The sequence below is a fragment of the Mytilus edulis genome, chromosome 7 (genome assembly GCF_963676685.1).
Source record: "Mytilus edulis chromosome 7, xbMytEdul2.2, whole genome shotgun sequence".
NCBI classification, from domain to species: domain Eukaryota; kingdom Metazoa; phylum Mollusca; class Bivalvia; order Mytilida; family Mytilidae; genus Mytilus; species Mytilus edulis.
Genome location: NC_092350.1, coordinates 46,960,534 through 46,977,085, shown reverse-complemented (window position 1 = coordinate 46,977,085; position 16,552 = coordinate 46,960,534). Strand labels below are relative to the sequence as shown.

The window sequence follows — 16,552 nt, the reverse complement described above, 5'->3', positions numbered from 1 at the left end:
AATTATAGGGAAAGTTTGTCATTATAGAAACAGGTGTGCTTTAATCTTAAATAGAAAGCTGGAAAATACACCTCATGAAATTATGATAAAGGATTTATAGAAATCAATCTTCGAAGCGGAAAATGCATCTTTTACATCAATTCCATAGACACTTGTCAGGATTTTTCAGTTTAGGGGTGGAGATTTACCCATATACCTGATTATAACAGAGGTGATTTTCTATCAAAGGCAAGACCGTCCTAAACAATTATAAATCTATTTCATAAAATTTTGTGTCTATGAAAGTTTGAATGCTACGTAACACTTTTTGTGCTATATTCAGATACAAATCAACAAACTAAATGCATACGAAATTTAAAAACGAAATCAGAAAATGCTATATTCTATATCTAGTGTGATGATCTCACACAAGCAAACTATACCCATTTATAAAATATCATTTGTCTTTGTTCTTTCTCTAATGCACACATCACATAAATGGTCAACACAGTTGATAAATAAACTGCATGGTTATAAAAATAAAACTGAAGTGCATTCGGCTCCGTCTTGAGTATTTTAGATAAAGTTAGGCAAGATACCATAAGAAACAAGCATAACAAATCATTTTTTGGAACATTTATTGTACAGAATTAAATATTTAAATGGTATATGTTGTAAAGCTATACCTATAAATATTGTAATGTGTATAAGGTCGGTTTCTATTGATTAGGCCTAATTATATTTAACATATAATCTGGGGTATAAAAAGGAAAGTTAAAATCACAATGTTTAATCGGTTTTTACCTATAGAGATTGAGGACAAGTACGATAGTCACTTCTGGGAGGAATACGTTTTTCCGAGTTACTTCAGAGATCGAACAATGTCCCAGTCAACGGACCCAGCAACTAAAAATAAAATTGCAGAGTAAGTGATTTTACAATTTATTTGCAAGTTTTTTGTTTGTTTATATATTCTTTTTTTTCAGCCAGGTATACGTTTGCAGATACTAACACGCTTAATTTTTTTTTTAACTTTTAATTAATTCGACTAGCTGGTCAGCACACAGTTGTCGCACTTTACACATCATCAGCAGAACGCTTATTTTATTCAAGATTTGAAATGATATTTAGATAACTTTTTGTTTCAGAGCGGAGCAATTATAAGACTGCCCTTTTTAATTGTCTCAATATAAGCATAAGTTTTTCAGCTAACGATTTACTTGTTTTCATTGTAAACTCTCGGCCAAAACTGTTGCATACATAATTAATGTATATTCCCGACTTAAAATCGATAACGACCGTTCAACTTTTTGCCTCATATGAGACTTTAGTTTAAACATATTTATTTATAGTGGATTGGGAAACAAGTTTTTCATATTAATCCCTTTCCGCTTTGCGGGTGCGAGTGCTGCCTTAATTTGTAGCGGCATTAGCCTGCTCTTTTTCGAAATCTAAAAGGGTGTCTTTAACGCGCAAGAGATATGGCTCTCTCTTAACACGGGTCAGCCATTTATCGTCCCCTTCCGACGGACATCGTTTCCTTAAGACCATACTAGCAAATGGTGTCAAGGGAGAGCCGAAAATTCAGTCCCTGAAATTTTCATCCCGAACGGGAATCGAACCAAGAACCTTTGTGTCAGTAGTCCGATGCACTAACCACTACACCACGGCTCTCATATGAGACTGGTTTCTGACCCAGTACGTGTTCACTATATTTGATGATAACTTCAGTGATATATAAATATCTTAGTCTTAGAAGTCGTTTTTCATTTATTGATCAAAATTGCCATCTGAACTTGGTTTCAGCAGCTTGTCTTGACGAAGGTAGTTTTAACATCCTTGGCTGGATATACAGCCCTTGCACGGTCGGGTTTTTCTTAATGTCTACAACACCCGGTATTCCCAGGCGGTCACCCATACAAGTACTAACCAGACTCGATGTTGCTTGGGTTGGTCTTGGAAATCCATTAATTTATTAGTAAAAAGTAGTTTCTGAACTTGGTATCAGTAACTTGTCTCCGACACGGATACACTGTTTTATTTATTAGTTAAAAGTGGTCTCTGAATTTCAGTAACTGCGAGTCCTCTAAGAGCGGTATTTTTGTCTTTTTGTTATAAGTATTTGTTTTTGTATGGAGTAGTTGACCCATTTTCCAACTGATTTTTGCAGTTTGTTAATGTGTTGTGTGGAGGGCCAATAGTTATACAGGAAGGACGAGCGCTCGTTAATATGTTTAACTCTGCTATATTCTTATGTCCTTGTCCCAAGTGAAAAACCCGTATTCCAATGGGTCTCGCTGTTTTCGCATAAATCAGACAGTTGGTTTTCTTTTGAAGGGTTCCATATTTTGCCGTAACGTTGGACTTTTTATAGCTTATCATACGATATGGGTTTGCTCATTGTTGAAGACAGCATCATGACCTGTAGGTTTACCTCTTTGTCCTTTGGTCTCGGTTTAAGATCGAGTTGTATAATTGAAATCCATACTTAGATATAAGAAGATCTGGTATGAGTGCCAACAAGACAACTCTCCATCCAAGCCACAATTTGTAAAAGTAAAACATCATAGGTCAATAAAATTGAGCATGGAAACGGGGAATGTGTCAAAGAGACAACAACCCGACCATAGAACAGACAACAGCAGAAGGTCACCAATAGGTCTTCAATGCAGCGAGAAACTCCCGCACCCGGAGGCGTCCTTCAGCTGGCCCTCTAAACAAATATATATACTAGTTCAGTGATAATGGACGTCATACTAATATACGGACTTCAACATAGAGCCTTTGATCACACCGAACAGCAAGCTTTAAAGGGCCCAAAAATGACTAGTGTAACACCATTTAAACAGGAAAACCAACGCCGGTCGAATCTATTAAAAACAACGAGAAACACTTATGAACCATATCAACAAACGACAACCACTGAACATCTGGAGTCGATTTCACCAAAATACTTACGACTAAGATTGGTCGTAAGTATACTGAATTGTTCATGACTTACGATCAATCTTAGTCTTTAAGTTTTTTTTGTGAAATCGACTTCAGGCTCCTTACTTAGGAAAGGATATCTTTTTATTTATATATTGTGAGACATTCAAACAACCAAGCCATGGCAACCAACTGGTCAACAATGTGATATAATAATCCAAACGTGTATGATATTTTTCTTTTTTTAAGGGGTTAGCTCAAGAACACAAATACATGTAGGGTCGATGTTATTGATTAACCCACATTCTCACTCTCTCCCTTTTCTTAATTGACATTATAATATGAATATATATATATGTAATGCATTAAGCCTAAAAGACATCGTTCCATATTATTAAAGTGCTGTATTGGTTTCAAGCGAATACCCCCAACAACCTTTATTTATGTTTTGTTTTAGTGTTTGTTTAAGGATCAGAAGTTATTTGGCAGATATTATTTTTAGAGATAAATAATAGACCCTCTATAGTGTTACACTAACCCAGAACGTATTAGTAGACTTGTCCTATATAATACTTGTAACAATGTATTCGAATGTTTATATCTATGTCGTCTATCTGTCACAGGCCAGCAGTCAATTCAAAATGTTTCTTTTTTATTATAATTTTTCAAATATGATTTTACAATCAATAATTAATTCACTGATTGTTGTTTCGTTGTACTTCTTTTAAATACTAAATCGTTCAGTTAAAGCGTATTTTAATTCATATAACATTGTTTTATTTCTATACGTTTGAACGGTTTAAATTAATACGTCTTTTGATTTTGAACTTTATATGCACTTTTTATTTGAAAGCATGTATGATATTGAACTTACATGTATTAAATCATTTTCAATGAAATATCTGCATATCTTTAAAAAAATGTTAGTTGAACCAAGGATTTCGGACTTGGTTGAACACCAAGTGTTCCTTGTGTAAGAACAGAACGGTGTTCTATACGGAATGGATCACAACTATCTCCTTTTTTCCTTTTATGAACAAAATATAAAGCCTATTTTGACAGCCGTACAAAGCATAGCAATTAAAAAACTTTACCGAACCCCAAAAAATTATACTTTGTTCATACGCATTATCAAAAATTGTTACGGCTCAGCACAATACGTCGAAATATGTAGACTTTAAAATGGATTATCATTCTCCCATGGTTGATGACTTATTATGACGAGTGTGAATAACCATAGAGTTTGACTTCGAGTTCGAGTTCAAGTTTGGGTCAAAATTAGAAATGAAGTTCGAGTTTGAGTTTGGTTGAAAGTTCGTGATAAAGTTCAAGTTAATGTTTGAGCTGCATTTCAGGTTCATCGGCACGTTGTGTTAGACTTCGAGTCGAATGTCGCGTATGAGTTCCAGGAAACCACTCAAGTTAAGAAATCCAATCGTAGTACTAATTTATCGAAGGCCCTGTAGGAAAGTCCGTCTATTCGGAACAAATCTTAACTTCAGTATACAGCATTATGCACATGTGCCCTATATAACATCGTTCTATAATACCCATAATCAACTTATTATCATCATTTTATTCTGGGCAGCAAGCATAATAAGAATCGAAATATTAATATTCCAATAAGTTTTACTTGCTCCAGTCATTACTATGCAAGTCTACTGTTGTGTTAAGTGCTTAAAAAAAATCCCACCACATACAGTAAAATAAAGAGACAAAAGCAGTTAAAAATGTCAGTTATTTTTTTCAAAAGAAACAATATTTACAAATGCATTTTATATGAGATTTTACAAAATATATCATACTTCTATCTTTTTATCGCATTTAATGTCTTTATAAGAAAAGCAAAGACTATTCATTTATGTATAAAAGGTTTTGACAATCTCTTATCATTTTCTCTTTGTCATTCTGCACACTCACTGAAGTTAACCCCAAAACACTATGAAATAAATATGAAAACATTTATGATATCGTAAATTTATTCAACAGCATTTTTATTGAGCCGCTTGGATCAAAAGTAGGGTATCTTTTGTTTTCATAAAAGTTTTATATATCTTTCTAATAAAGCCGTCAATCATGGGTCTCATGCAGTTACTTTTTTTTAAAGAGATAACATATGGACCAAAGTTAGGTAATAATATGTTTTAAATTCCTTTTAATACAAAAATTAAATTAAATTTGAAAATACGGGTTTATTGCCTTCAAATAAAGCTCTAATATAATACATGTTAAGAGATATTGCTTGTGCATATTACACCCACTTAAAGTGTGAAAAGTAATGTTTGTTAAGTGCATATATTTAACAATGTTATATGTTCCTTTTAAAAATCTAAAATGGAAAAGGGTAGTAAAACTATTGTGAAATTGAAGCTAAGAAACGGAATAAAGGATGTAAATGTCCTGCTTTTTAATTGAGGTTTGCCTGATATTCAAACTTTTGAAACGATTTACTCAGCTATAGTATATAATCTGTATAAAATTGTATTAAAAATTGTTACAATTCATGATAGAATCCAGTGTCCCAGGATAGGGGCGAAATTGTCCTTATCAAATATGTGCTATCAACACCCCTCTGAACCAGCCACTGTAATTGTAGATGAAAAAGGAGATAAAAATAATCTTAAACTACATTCATGCAGTTTCTATATTTTGATGAGTTACTCGATTAAGATCACTAGGCCTGCGTTAACCAAGATAATAGCTAGGGTCTTTAATAATCGACTAATATATAATACGGGATTTTCCTGATTGTTGAAGGCCGTACGGTTAGCTATAATTGCTTACATCAACTTTACTTTGATCTTTGGTGGATAGTGGTCTCTTTGGTTATCATACCTCATCTCTTAATTTTATATCCCCTCTTGTTGTTTTTTTTTTGGATATTAAGCTCTAGGTCCATGACGATTTAAAGAATGTTAACTCTTGTATATAGTAGAAGACCTGATGTTGACATTTTGATGTCATTTTTGATTTTGAAGAGTTCCGGTCCAAATTGCGAGTAGATTAGAAACAGGGTTTGCAAAATATATGATTGTATGGTTTGTCGTGTGAATTACTTTGAAAAACTAGATGTCATATAGTATGATATCAAAGAACTAAATTAAAACTGATTAACATAATGTTTTAACAGAAGGCAAAGTTTATTTTGGTTGATTTTTTTCTCTCGACAGAATCACTTTTAAATTTGAATTGGATGTGTTTTTCAGGTATAGGCGACGCAGAAGGTACTATTAGTTTTTGTACGCTCCACTTTTAAGTGGGCTTTTTTAGACTGTGTTGGGAGTTTGAATTTAATATCACATCAATCGGTGTGCTTGTACATGCTTTTACTGTAACTAGACAGCCAGATTTCTCTCTTCTAGGTGCACATTTTCATCACAGTCAAACCTCACATGAACATCTTAGCAGTGTGTATTTATATTTGTCAGAGGGAGGGGTTTTGAGACAAGCTTACGTATCACATATTATTTTAGAATACATCTACATGGCTTTACGTAGAAATTCAGTGAAATATTTACTTGCTTTTTGCTTTGTCTTAAATCTGTCAGATAAAACTGACTTAATTTATCTTTCCAAAGGCACGTAGAGTTTGTATTTGATTTATACCTTTAAATAATCAAAATAAAAGTAAATATGAATATAAAACAAATCAAAATGTTCTTTATACGTTTCTAAGAATAATTTACTGCGTTCTGTATTTCAGAAATTAAGTGGTTGACTTTTGTATTATTTTTATTCCAGAGAGCTGAGACCACCAAATATTGACTACAGTCATCAAGATAGTATGTTTGGGGTAAGTTACACTCAGTAGAATCTGCTGTATACAGGTATATCATTTCAAAATTTCTATTCTAAAGGATTTCATGTTGATGGCGAAACCTGTTCTATGCATTATGTTCCATTTTTTTTTTGTGTATACACATTTATAAATTATTTCCGTACATACAAGGCTTGTATAAGGACATCATTCGTAAATATAGCTCAACATGCAGATTTCTTATACGTTCAAGTATTTCACATCCAATTTTTTATGGAAATATTCTTTATAAAGCACAAAGGTGTCAGTATTCACCTCAAAAACTAACAAAACCTTTGAATAGACTTATTAAGAAGGGATATAGTTACGATACTGTTGTCAGGTAATTAAAAATTGCATATTTTGGCGTTAATATTGATTCACTTATAGGGTCTTTGCATCGGAACTAAACACATTTATTCAACAACCAGTTGTTGTCATGACACGGGTTATGTTCTTCTCATATATGTTATGATGGTATGATACTAAACCCCTAACAGGAAGGATTGTGCCTGATGTTCATATGATGAAATCATAATCTTTCAGTCAGTTTAATTGAAATCTGGAGTTGGCATGTCAGTTAACTGCTAGTAGTCTGTTGTTATTTATGTATTATTGTCATTTTGTTTATTTTCTTTGGTTACATCTTCTGACATCAGACTCGGACTTCTCTTGAACTGAATTTTAATGTGCGTATTGTTATGCGTTTACTTTTCTACATTGGCTAGAGGTATAGGGGGAGGGTTGAGATCTCACAAACATGTTTAACCCCGCCGCATTTTTGCGACTGTCCCAAGTAAGGAGCATCTGGCCTTTGTTAGTCTTGTATTATTTTAATTTTAGTTTCTTGTGTACAATTTGGAAATTAGTATGGCGTTCATTATCACTGAACAGTATATTTGTTTAGGGGCCAGTTGAAGGACGCCTCCGGGTTCGGGAATTTCTCGCTACATTGAAGACCTGTTGGTGACCTTCTGCTGTTGTTTTTTTTCTATGGTCGGGTTGTTATCTCTTTGGCACATTCCCCATTTCCATTCTCAATTTTATTGAATGGTTTGTTGAAGACAAACATTAGAGATAGAATGTGCCCCCATTGATTTTCTTTTTGTAAACCTTGTGTTAATAACTTGCCGAGTTGCAGTCAAATAAATATTTACTCCTTAATCACTGTTCCGCCTTTTTGTATTCATCTTTAGAGAAAATCACTTTATGGATTTAACTAAAAGTTAAATTGTAAGGTTGATTTTACTTTGATATGAAAGAAATATTGTATATCCATTTATGTTAGATACATATTTAGATTTTTTTTTATCCATTTGTTCAAAGCAAAAAATAATTTGTTGATAAGTTTTATAAGTAACTCAGTGTTACATTCCTTGCTACAAGACCATTAGAATAAAAGAAGTTTTGAGATTCGCATATATGTTTCCCTATTTGCCAACTATTCACGCAAAAAAAAAGAAGATACATATGACCCGAATAGACTGAATTTCCAGTTATATAACTTATAAACAAAATAAAGTGATAAACCTACATTTTAACACTTTTTTTTACAGAAGCTTAGGAATGCTATATTGGCGTTCATTATCACTGGACTAGTATATATTTGTTTAGGGGCCAGCTGAAGGACGCCTCCGGGTGCGGGAATTTCTCGCTACATTGAAGACCTGTTGGTGACCTTCTGCTGTTGTCTGTTCTATGGTCAGGTTGTTGTCTCTTTGACACATTCCCCATTTCCATTCTCAATTTTATTCAATTTAATACAATGAAGCTGAAATAGTAAAAACAATATAATCATCGACATAAGCTAGACATAAAATATCATTTGGAATCAATGCTTATAACTTATATAATTGATACTAAAGGGGATAAAAGTGTCAAACAAGGTCAAACAATTTGACAAAGTTTGACCTTATATATGTTTCACTGCCAACTTCATAATGCGCCAGTTTCTAAATCTTTACTATGTATGTAAATGGAAAAGATAAGTTACTGTTTTTGACTGAAAGGATTTGATAAAGTTAGGTATTTCTAATCTGGATATGCTCAGATTTTAAAGATTAATTCGTTTTCACTATAGTGACAGCCACTTTAAAATGTACGAAGTTAAATTTTGATAAGTTATTAAGCTATAATCCTTTTTAGACATATATCTAAGCACCAAAACAAGATTACATCTGCTCCATGTTTAATGCGATCACCTGGATTTAATAAACATTTGATTTATATTGTATACATACCATACTTATCATAAAATGGTCGGAGAATGACATTCAGTTAGCATTTCATCTAAATCGGGGAATGTGTCAGAGAGACAACAACCTAACCAAAGAGCATAAAATTAAGACCCAAGGCTACCAATGGGTTTTCAACTCAGCGAGAATATCGCACCCGGGTTTCAGCTGGTCCCTAAACACAAATGAGTACTGGTTCATAGAAAATGGACGTCACTCTAAAACTCTAATACATGAAAGAATTGAAAAAAAAACCATACAAGACTAACAATGGTCAGAGGTTCCTGGCTCAGAGTTGGAACAGTCGCATAAATGCGGTGGAGTTATTCTATTTGCGCATAGATGATTTAGATTTTGTCGACGCCCTTTTCTCGTGATCAATCGTCCCACGTCTCCGAAGATTTGGAAAAGAAAAGTAGTGAGCATATTGGTGTCCGTCAATCAATTGTCCATTTGTCCGTCCTGTATCTGGATCTTATATCGGAATTTTTTTATATGAATTTAAAATAACGAACACATGCTATGAACTTTAAAAAAAAATCCGAATGTGCCCGGGATGTGGTGTCATAGGACACATGATCTTATCGTAGTTTTTTATATTCATAAAGCTCTTACTAGTTTTAAGGTAAACATTAAATCCAAAATGAAATGAGTCCTAAATGTTATTTTAATACCATTAAACAAAAATAGAATTGTATTTTTTCTCTATTATTTACATTGAAAAATTCTTTTGCAGAATTCATTTTCATCTAAAGCATATTTCGTCGTACACCCAGAATGGATATCTGAAAATGTAGACCCACCTGTGTCAAAACCTTTGAACAGACCACCATGGCCTTGGGAACAACCAAGATACCGTCAAAATCTACAAAGATTCCATGCCTACAAAAACGCACAGAACGGAAACGGTAATGGAGAAGGAACAGAAGAAAGTAAAAATGATATCGAAAACGGAAACTTTGGGTTAAATAATGGACTAAAAACGCAAGAAGAAGAAATTCCATACACTGTGCCAAGTTCTTATAAAATAACTCATCCCCCAGAACAACGATTAGGTTATTGATTTTGTTTATTTTATAAGCAGGGATTTTGTCTTTTGAAAATATATTTTTGAATGTTTGGAGATTCATTTGTGTTGGTAAAGGAAGATCAGGCATAGAAATGCGAAGGACAAAAAGTTAATCAGTATTAATAGAAATTTTATTTACATTCAGTCATATAAATTAATTTATTAAAAAAATGTTTTGTTGTATTTTCTTTTATATTTTGCATCTTTTGCATGTTTTACTTACATCTAGCTATTTAACGAGTGTGGGTTGAGATCAAAACTTTACGCCAAAAATTCATTTACGAATTAGCTTATTGGCGTAAACATTCCCCGTTTCCATTTCCAATTGTGAACTTTCAATTTCTTTGTAGCAACATTCCATGAGCGTTAGCATATGGAGTAGATATCTTTTATTTAAAACAATATTCTAAAGTTTGCATTTCCTATTGGTGGATTCAAAGGTTGCGAGTTGATTGAAAGTTTTGAAATTATTATGTCACATATGACATTAGATATGTTCCTATTTTTGTTACCACAATCCCGTCCTCTTTGTGTCGATGATTACATCTCCGAATGAGCCTCTGGCCTTTGTTAGTCTTGTATTATTTTAATTTTAGTTTCTTGTGTTGTGTACAATTTGGAAATTAGTATGGCGTTCATTATCACTGAACTAGTATATATTTGTTTAGGGGCCAGTTGAAGGACGCCTCCGGGCGCGGGAATTTCTCGCTACATTGAAGACCTGTTGGTGACCTTCTGCTGTTGTTTTTTATTTGGTCGGGTTGTTGTCTCTTTGGCACATTCCCCATTTCCATTCTCAATTTTATTATCATCGAATTTGTACTAACCATGAACAACATGACTGATGCATGCTACTTCTGAAGTAGTATCTTCCTTAACCTTCCGGAGCATCCGAGACTAACCCAAGTTTTTAAGGGTTCTTCATGTTCATTCCTTTCATTTCAGTGTAGGGTTTTGTGGAGTTGTTGATCTTTTCGTCGTCTTTCATGTATCACTAAAGTGTTACAATACATCTACTTTCTATTCATTTTTTGGCCAATTTTGTCCGGCTTTACCTTCTGAGTCGAACGCATGTATAACAGGAATATCATGCAATTTGCATTCCTATAGGAACAAACTTATTTTTTGCCGATTTGTTTCTTTAGTCATAAAAGACAGACTTCATACAGCAGCTTTTCAGGAAAATAAGCTAGCATTTCATCCTTTAACTTCTATCGTTATATTAAGGTTCTCTCACTGAACAATTCAAAGTTTGGTGACTGTTGACTGCATCTATCCCATCAAACATGAAAAATAGGAAACCACAAACACAGCTATGTCTGTCTCATATTTTGATTTACATCTATAAATTCGGTCGATAGGATAATAGATGAGACGAACTCAGCTTCTCAGATGTGAACCTTTCGATTCTATGTAGCATTATTCCAGCAGCGCCTGCATAAGGAGTACAATGTATATTTTCCCAATCAAAAAGACATGCCTGAGCTTTAAATCCTATCACGATTTCCTTAATAAAGGATGACTGCTTACAAGGAAGCTATACTAACCAAGAGTTTCAAGTGGCACTTTAAAAAAAAATGTAACGGAATCTTCGCGAGTTAGTTGACGTTATGAAATATCTATGTCACAGGTGTTAACGGCTATGTTCCTATTGTCTTTACCACAATCCCTCCCGCTTTTCACCGATTTCGTACTTACCATGATCAATATAAGGGAAGCCACTATTGGAGAGGGATCTTTGCGTAGTCTTTCGTTTTGATTGTTTTCAGTGTCGTTGACAGTATATGTTAGACTTGTTAGTTCTGAAGGGCCCCTAAGTTTCACCTGCTTTTGTTTGGTGTGGTACACATGCGGACACCCCTGCAATAATTCATGTAGATTTTTATTTAAGACTTAAAAATGATAAAAGACTTGAACAGACTGCATGTTAACCTATATATGTGTTTTGATTATGTTTTTGTCATCTCATCTAGGCTTCCGTGTTATAACGTAAATAAAACTTCAACATGTTCAACGATGTAAAGCCCTTCACCTCGAATGCAAGGTCTAGAATAATAATTTTGGCAAAACAATTTCATTTGAAAAAAAAATGCCTATTCAGTATTCAATCAAACTGTGTACTACACTAGTCATAGAAGTAGTTACATTTATCAAATGTTATCGGAAAGCACTGAGTTATTTACAAATAAATTATCATGGTTGTAGTTAAAAATGAAGAGAAATAGACAACATATAACTGGAGTATTATAAGAAAGCAGAAATATCAGCATACATTATTTTTTTTTTATTTCTGCTTGGATATTCCAAAATCATAAAGGCAAGCGTAGTATTTCGGTGTTCAAAAGTCGAATCAATAGTTCTTTATTAATGTAAAAAAATAATAATCGTCTGATCGGAAGTCCTACGAATTCCATCATGACATCAGAAAATATCTGTTTTATAGATCTGGCCCCCAAAACACATATCATTTTAAACCTAGTTTCAACATATAAACCAAACAACATGATGATAATAGAAACGACCATATATATATGTCCCAGACCATATGAGTATTTGGAACGTACGCGTACGGTCAAGACTGTATACGTATACTCGTACGGTCTGACCATATATGTTTTGGGATCATTTTGGGTTAAATTTAAACAAATATTTATCAAAATCTTTATTTTTAGTTATACAAATTGTTATTATTACAATAAGATGGATAAAGTGAATAAGCGAACAATTAAAATTGAATATTTGTTTGATTTTATATCCGTGAATCCTTTTGTGTTACTCTGGCTCAAGGTGACACTTGCTTCCACAAGTAACGTCATTTTACATTTACATGCATGTTTTTTTCATGCATGTTCCTTTCCATATGCAATTTTTTGTAAAGTTCCTAAATATTCTTAAACAATTGTCCTCCCACATTATGTTTACTTCCGATAACTTCAAATTCAATGAGCATACTTGGCTAAAATTAATTAATTACTGACATGTTTAACATGTTTAATACAGAAGATTAACAGATTAAATAAGCGTGATTTTTTTAAAATTTAAAATATTAAGTTTTTATTTCAATTTCTATTGAAATTTTTATATTAATTTGAGATAAAAGTTATTTTGATCTGTTATACTTTTGTATGTGATAAACCTAACCAACTTCTTAATATTAGTCAGACCGTACGCGTAATAATTTTTAGTTCACGCATCATTGTAAATATAACGGAATTGATGAGACTGTCATACAAAGTGAGAGGTTTAGTGCTATAAAACCAGGTTTAATCCACCATTTTCAGTATTTGAAAATGCCTGTACCACGTCAGGAATATGACAGTTGCTGTCCATTCGTTTTTGATGTGTTTTGTCATTTGATTTTGCCATGATTAGGGACTTTCCGATTTGATTTTCCTCTCAATTCAGTATTTTTGTGATTTTACTTTTTACCATGATGACATCAATACACACATCAGCGTAACAAACGAATTGAGATATACAAACATCGTAATATAAAGCGAAAGGAAAATCGCCGTTTTAAAAAGGAAATTTAACCTGCATATGGACTGTGTATTCCTAAGTTTATACGACATTCTAGAGCTTTAATACCTATCATGATTGTCTTAATTAAGGGTTACTGCTTACAAGAAAGTTTTATTATAAACCAAGATTTTCATGTGGATCTTTCAAAAATTTAAAGGAGTCATCTCGAGATGGTTTACCGTCATGAAATATCTATGCCACTGATGTTAACGGATATGGCAGCATGACGAACATTACGAATGCCATGACTATTGTTGTCGGATCTTTTCGAGATCTTTTTACCAACAATGACCCACAATGTCTTGACTTAGATGACATCAAGAAATATCTGTTTTATAAATTTGCCGGGCCTCCAAAACACATATTATTTTTTATCTAGTTTCAACAAATCATTAGACAAAACTATATAATGCTAACAGAAACACCAGATATATAACGGAAATATGTCAATTTTAAAAATTTGCGGAATTCGCTTTTAAAGATAATAAGCCCCCCCCCCCCCCCCCCGAAAGAAAATAAATATGAAAGGAGATGAATGATGTTTGATGAAATTCTATTTATGTATATTTATTCAGGGGCGGATCCAACCATTTAAAATAAAAGAGGACGGGGTGATAGTAATAAAAAGGGGATCCTGGATCTGCAACTGTTTAATGTAAGACTATTTCTGATGCAGTCAGTAATGATTTCGGCTTGAGACTCATTTACAAAGGACGGTTTTATACGGAAACGGCATAATTGATATAAAACATTCTGACCGAACAAAATAACGCAATTATATGATAAAAAATATAATAAAGATTAAAGTCTACATTCATATATGTATGCATCAGAGGTCTTTTTTTTAAAGATAGTACTCGTTATTGGTATCGTATGTAAATACAAAAAGCAATGTGATGAGAAATATAATTGATAAATCCTAAACTTGTAAGACGCACACTGTTATTTTGTTTTACCGAATCAAGTATTTATGGTCTTCGCAATGTTATAAGGCATAATACCCTCTTTATAAATGTCTGAAATAGGCTTACATAATAAACAATAGTGAAAATGTGCCCCCCCCCCAAACAAACAAAAAATAAATAAAAAAATAATAAAAATTAAATAGATTAAAATGTGCTAAAATATAAAGAATGCTGGTGAAGAATGGACATACCTAATAGAGAAATACGGTCTAAAATATTATACAATTATAGCTTTTGTATGAGGTCGATACTCAGATATACTTCTTTGGGTCGATATATCGTGTATTGACTTCGTACAAAGGCTTTAATTGTTATATTAATAATTTCCAACCGCCGTTTTCTATCTTCCTTCGAAAATATAGTTTAACATGTGACTTTCCCTGAACGAGTTAAATGACTTAAAATATATGAATTAATAATATAAAATAATGAAATAATGAAGCTCCTTCCCTAACCCACTCCTTTTCAGATAATCCTATATAAAGACAAAATTACATGCAAAGGGAAATAACTGTTGACGATAAATAGGTTGTGTGAGCATATGCTGATTATTAGCTTCCTGGTTGTAAGTATATACGTCTAATGTTTTATGAAAACTTTAAAGACTTCTTTATAGACAAAACAAATGTTAAATTTTCAGTTGTGTGTTGATTATCAAACACGAGTAATACACGGCAAACCCGTGTTATAATGTGTACCAGAAAACTCTTTAAAAATGAAATTGATTGTCAAAAATGATGACCATGAACTCTGATGAACACTACAAAACACCCTGGAGAGTATAGATTTACACCGAGGTTTAAATACAAGTTGACTTCGTAAAATCACTTTTATTGTATTTCAACTATACTTGTTGAAGGCGAAATTTGTCCAATATGATTAAAGGAAAACAGACACAAGCAATATACCAATGATGTCATGATATAATTGACATCGATTAGGATTTATTTTGACAAACGGGAGATAATCCAGATTGAATCATGTTTCATCATAACTGTAAAATATATATGATAATAATAAATTTGTATTTCTAAATGACGCTCATTAGACAATCAATATCAAGTAGTAATTACAAATAAAACACTTGCAAGTGAAGTGTAGTGAAAAAACAACAACACAAAGGAACAGTCAATGGGGTATGTCACAGCTTTTGGTCGACTTTTGAATACAACTATTGCTTTATGAACTATATTAACTGAAAATCGATGGGAAACACCTATTTATATCTTTTATTTTTTTCTTTCTTGAAATCTTATGTTCGTTTTATTGATATAAGATAAGAATACAGTCACCGACTTCGTGTTTGGTGTAGTCGTTATTAAGTTGGTAGTGAGGGGCGATAGATACCAAAGGGACAGTCAATTTCATAAAACTTGACGAAAATAAACTGACAACGCCATGGTTAATAATGAAAAAAGACAAACATACAAATAATAGTTCACATGATACAATATAGAAAAACAAAGACTAAGCAACACGAACCCAACCAAAAGCTGGGGGTGATCTTAGGTGCTCTAGAAGTCTAAGCAGATCCTGCTCCACATGCGACACCCGAAGTGTTGCTGATGTTATTACAAACCCGGTAAATAGTCTAATTCGGTAGGTCACAATCATGAAAGAGAAAAGGGATTGTAGTAACGACGTTAGGAACATATCCGATATCATCTGTGAAACGGTTATGCCATAACGGTCAACCAACTCGTGATGGCGTCCATAAAATTTACAAAGGGATGATTTCAACTTCACCATTTAGAACCCTAGGTTTAATAGCTTCCTTATGAGCAGCAAACCTCTATCAAGAAAATCATGATAGGAAATCTTGCACGGGAACATCGTACCAATTGGCAGATATATACCCCGTATGCAGGTGCTGCTGGAAAGTTCACATTGGAAAGCTGAAATCATCTCTTTTGTCGTAAAGTTTTGTTTTCAACCGACCCTCATTGTCAATTTCTAGATGTAAGTCAAGATATGAGGCCGACTTAACTGTATCGGTTGTATCCCTTATCTATAGTTCGATGGGATAGATACGTTTAATAATAAAGAAACAAGTCGGCAA

At 33.1% G+C, this 16,552-nt stretch overlaps 1 protein-coding gene across 2 annotated transcripts; it reads left to right on the top strand.

The window, feature by feature from the left end:
* Nucleotides 1–664: 664 nt before the first annotated feature.
* On the top strand, nucleotides 665–10,189 carry LOC139481610 (uncharacterized). 2 transcript variants are annotated; one of them, XM_071265047.1, is made up of 4 exons: nucleotides 665–904; nucleotides 6,114–6,131; nucleotides 6,649–6,700; nucleotides 9,674–10,189. In XM_071265047.1, the coding sequence occupies exons 1-4, from the start codon at nucleotides 765–767 to the stop codon at nucleotides 9,998–10,000; spliced, it is 537 nt and encodes a 178-aa protein (XP_071121148.1). In that variant the 5' UTR covers nucleotides 665–764; the 3' UTR covers nucleotides 10,001–10,189. The 2 variants fall into 2 exon arrangements, with proteins under 2 accessions (XP_071121148.1, XP_071121149.1); XM_071265048.1 differs by lacking the exon at nucleotides 6,114–6,131 and having other exon boundaries at nucleotides 666–904.
* The last annotated feature ends 6,363 nt before the right edge of the window (nucleotides 10,190–16,552 follow it).

Coding starts and splice junctions, on each gene's coding strand:
- LOC139481610 (XM_071265047.1), top strand. CDS start 765: ATGTTTAATCGGTTTTTACCTATAGAGATTGAGGACAAGTACGATAGT. Junction 6,701..9,673: donor ATCAAGATAGTATGTTTGGG/GTAAGTTACACT, acceptor ATTCTTTTGCAG/AATTCATTTTCATCTAAAGC.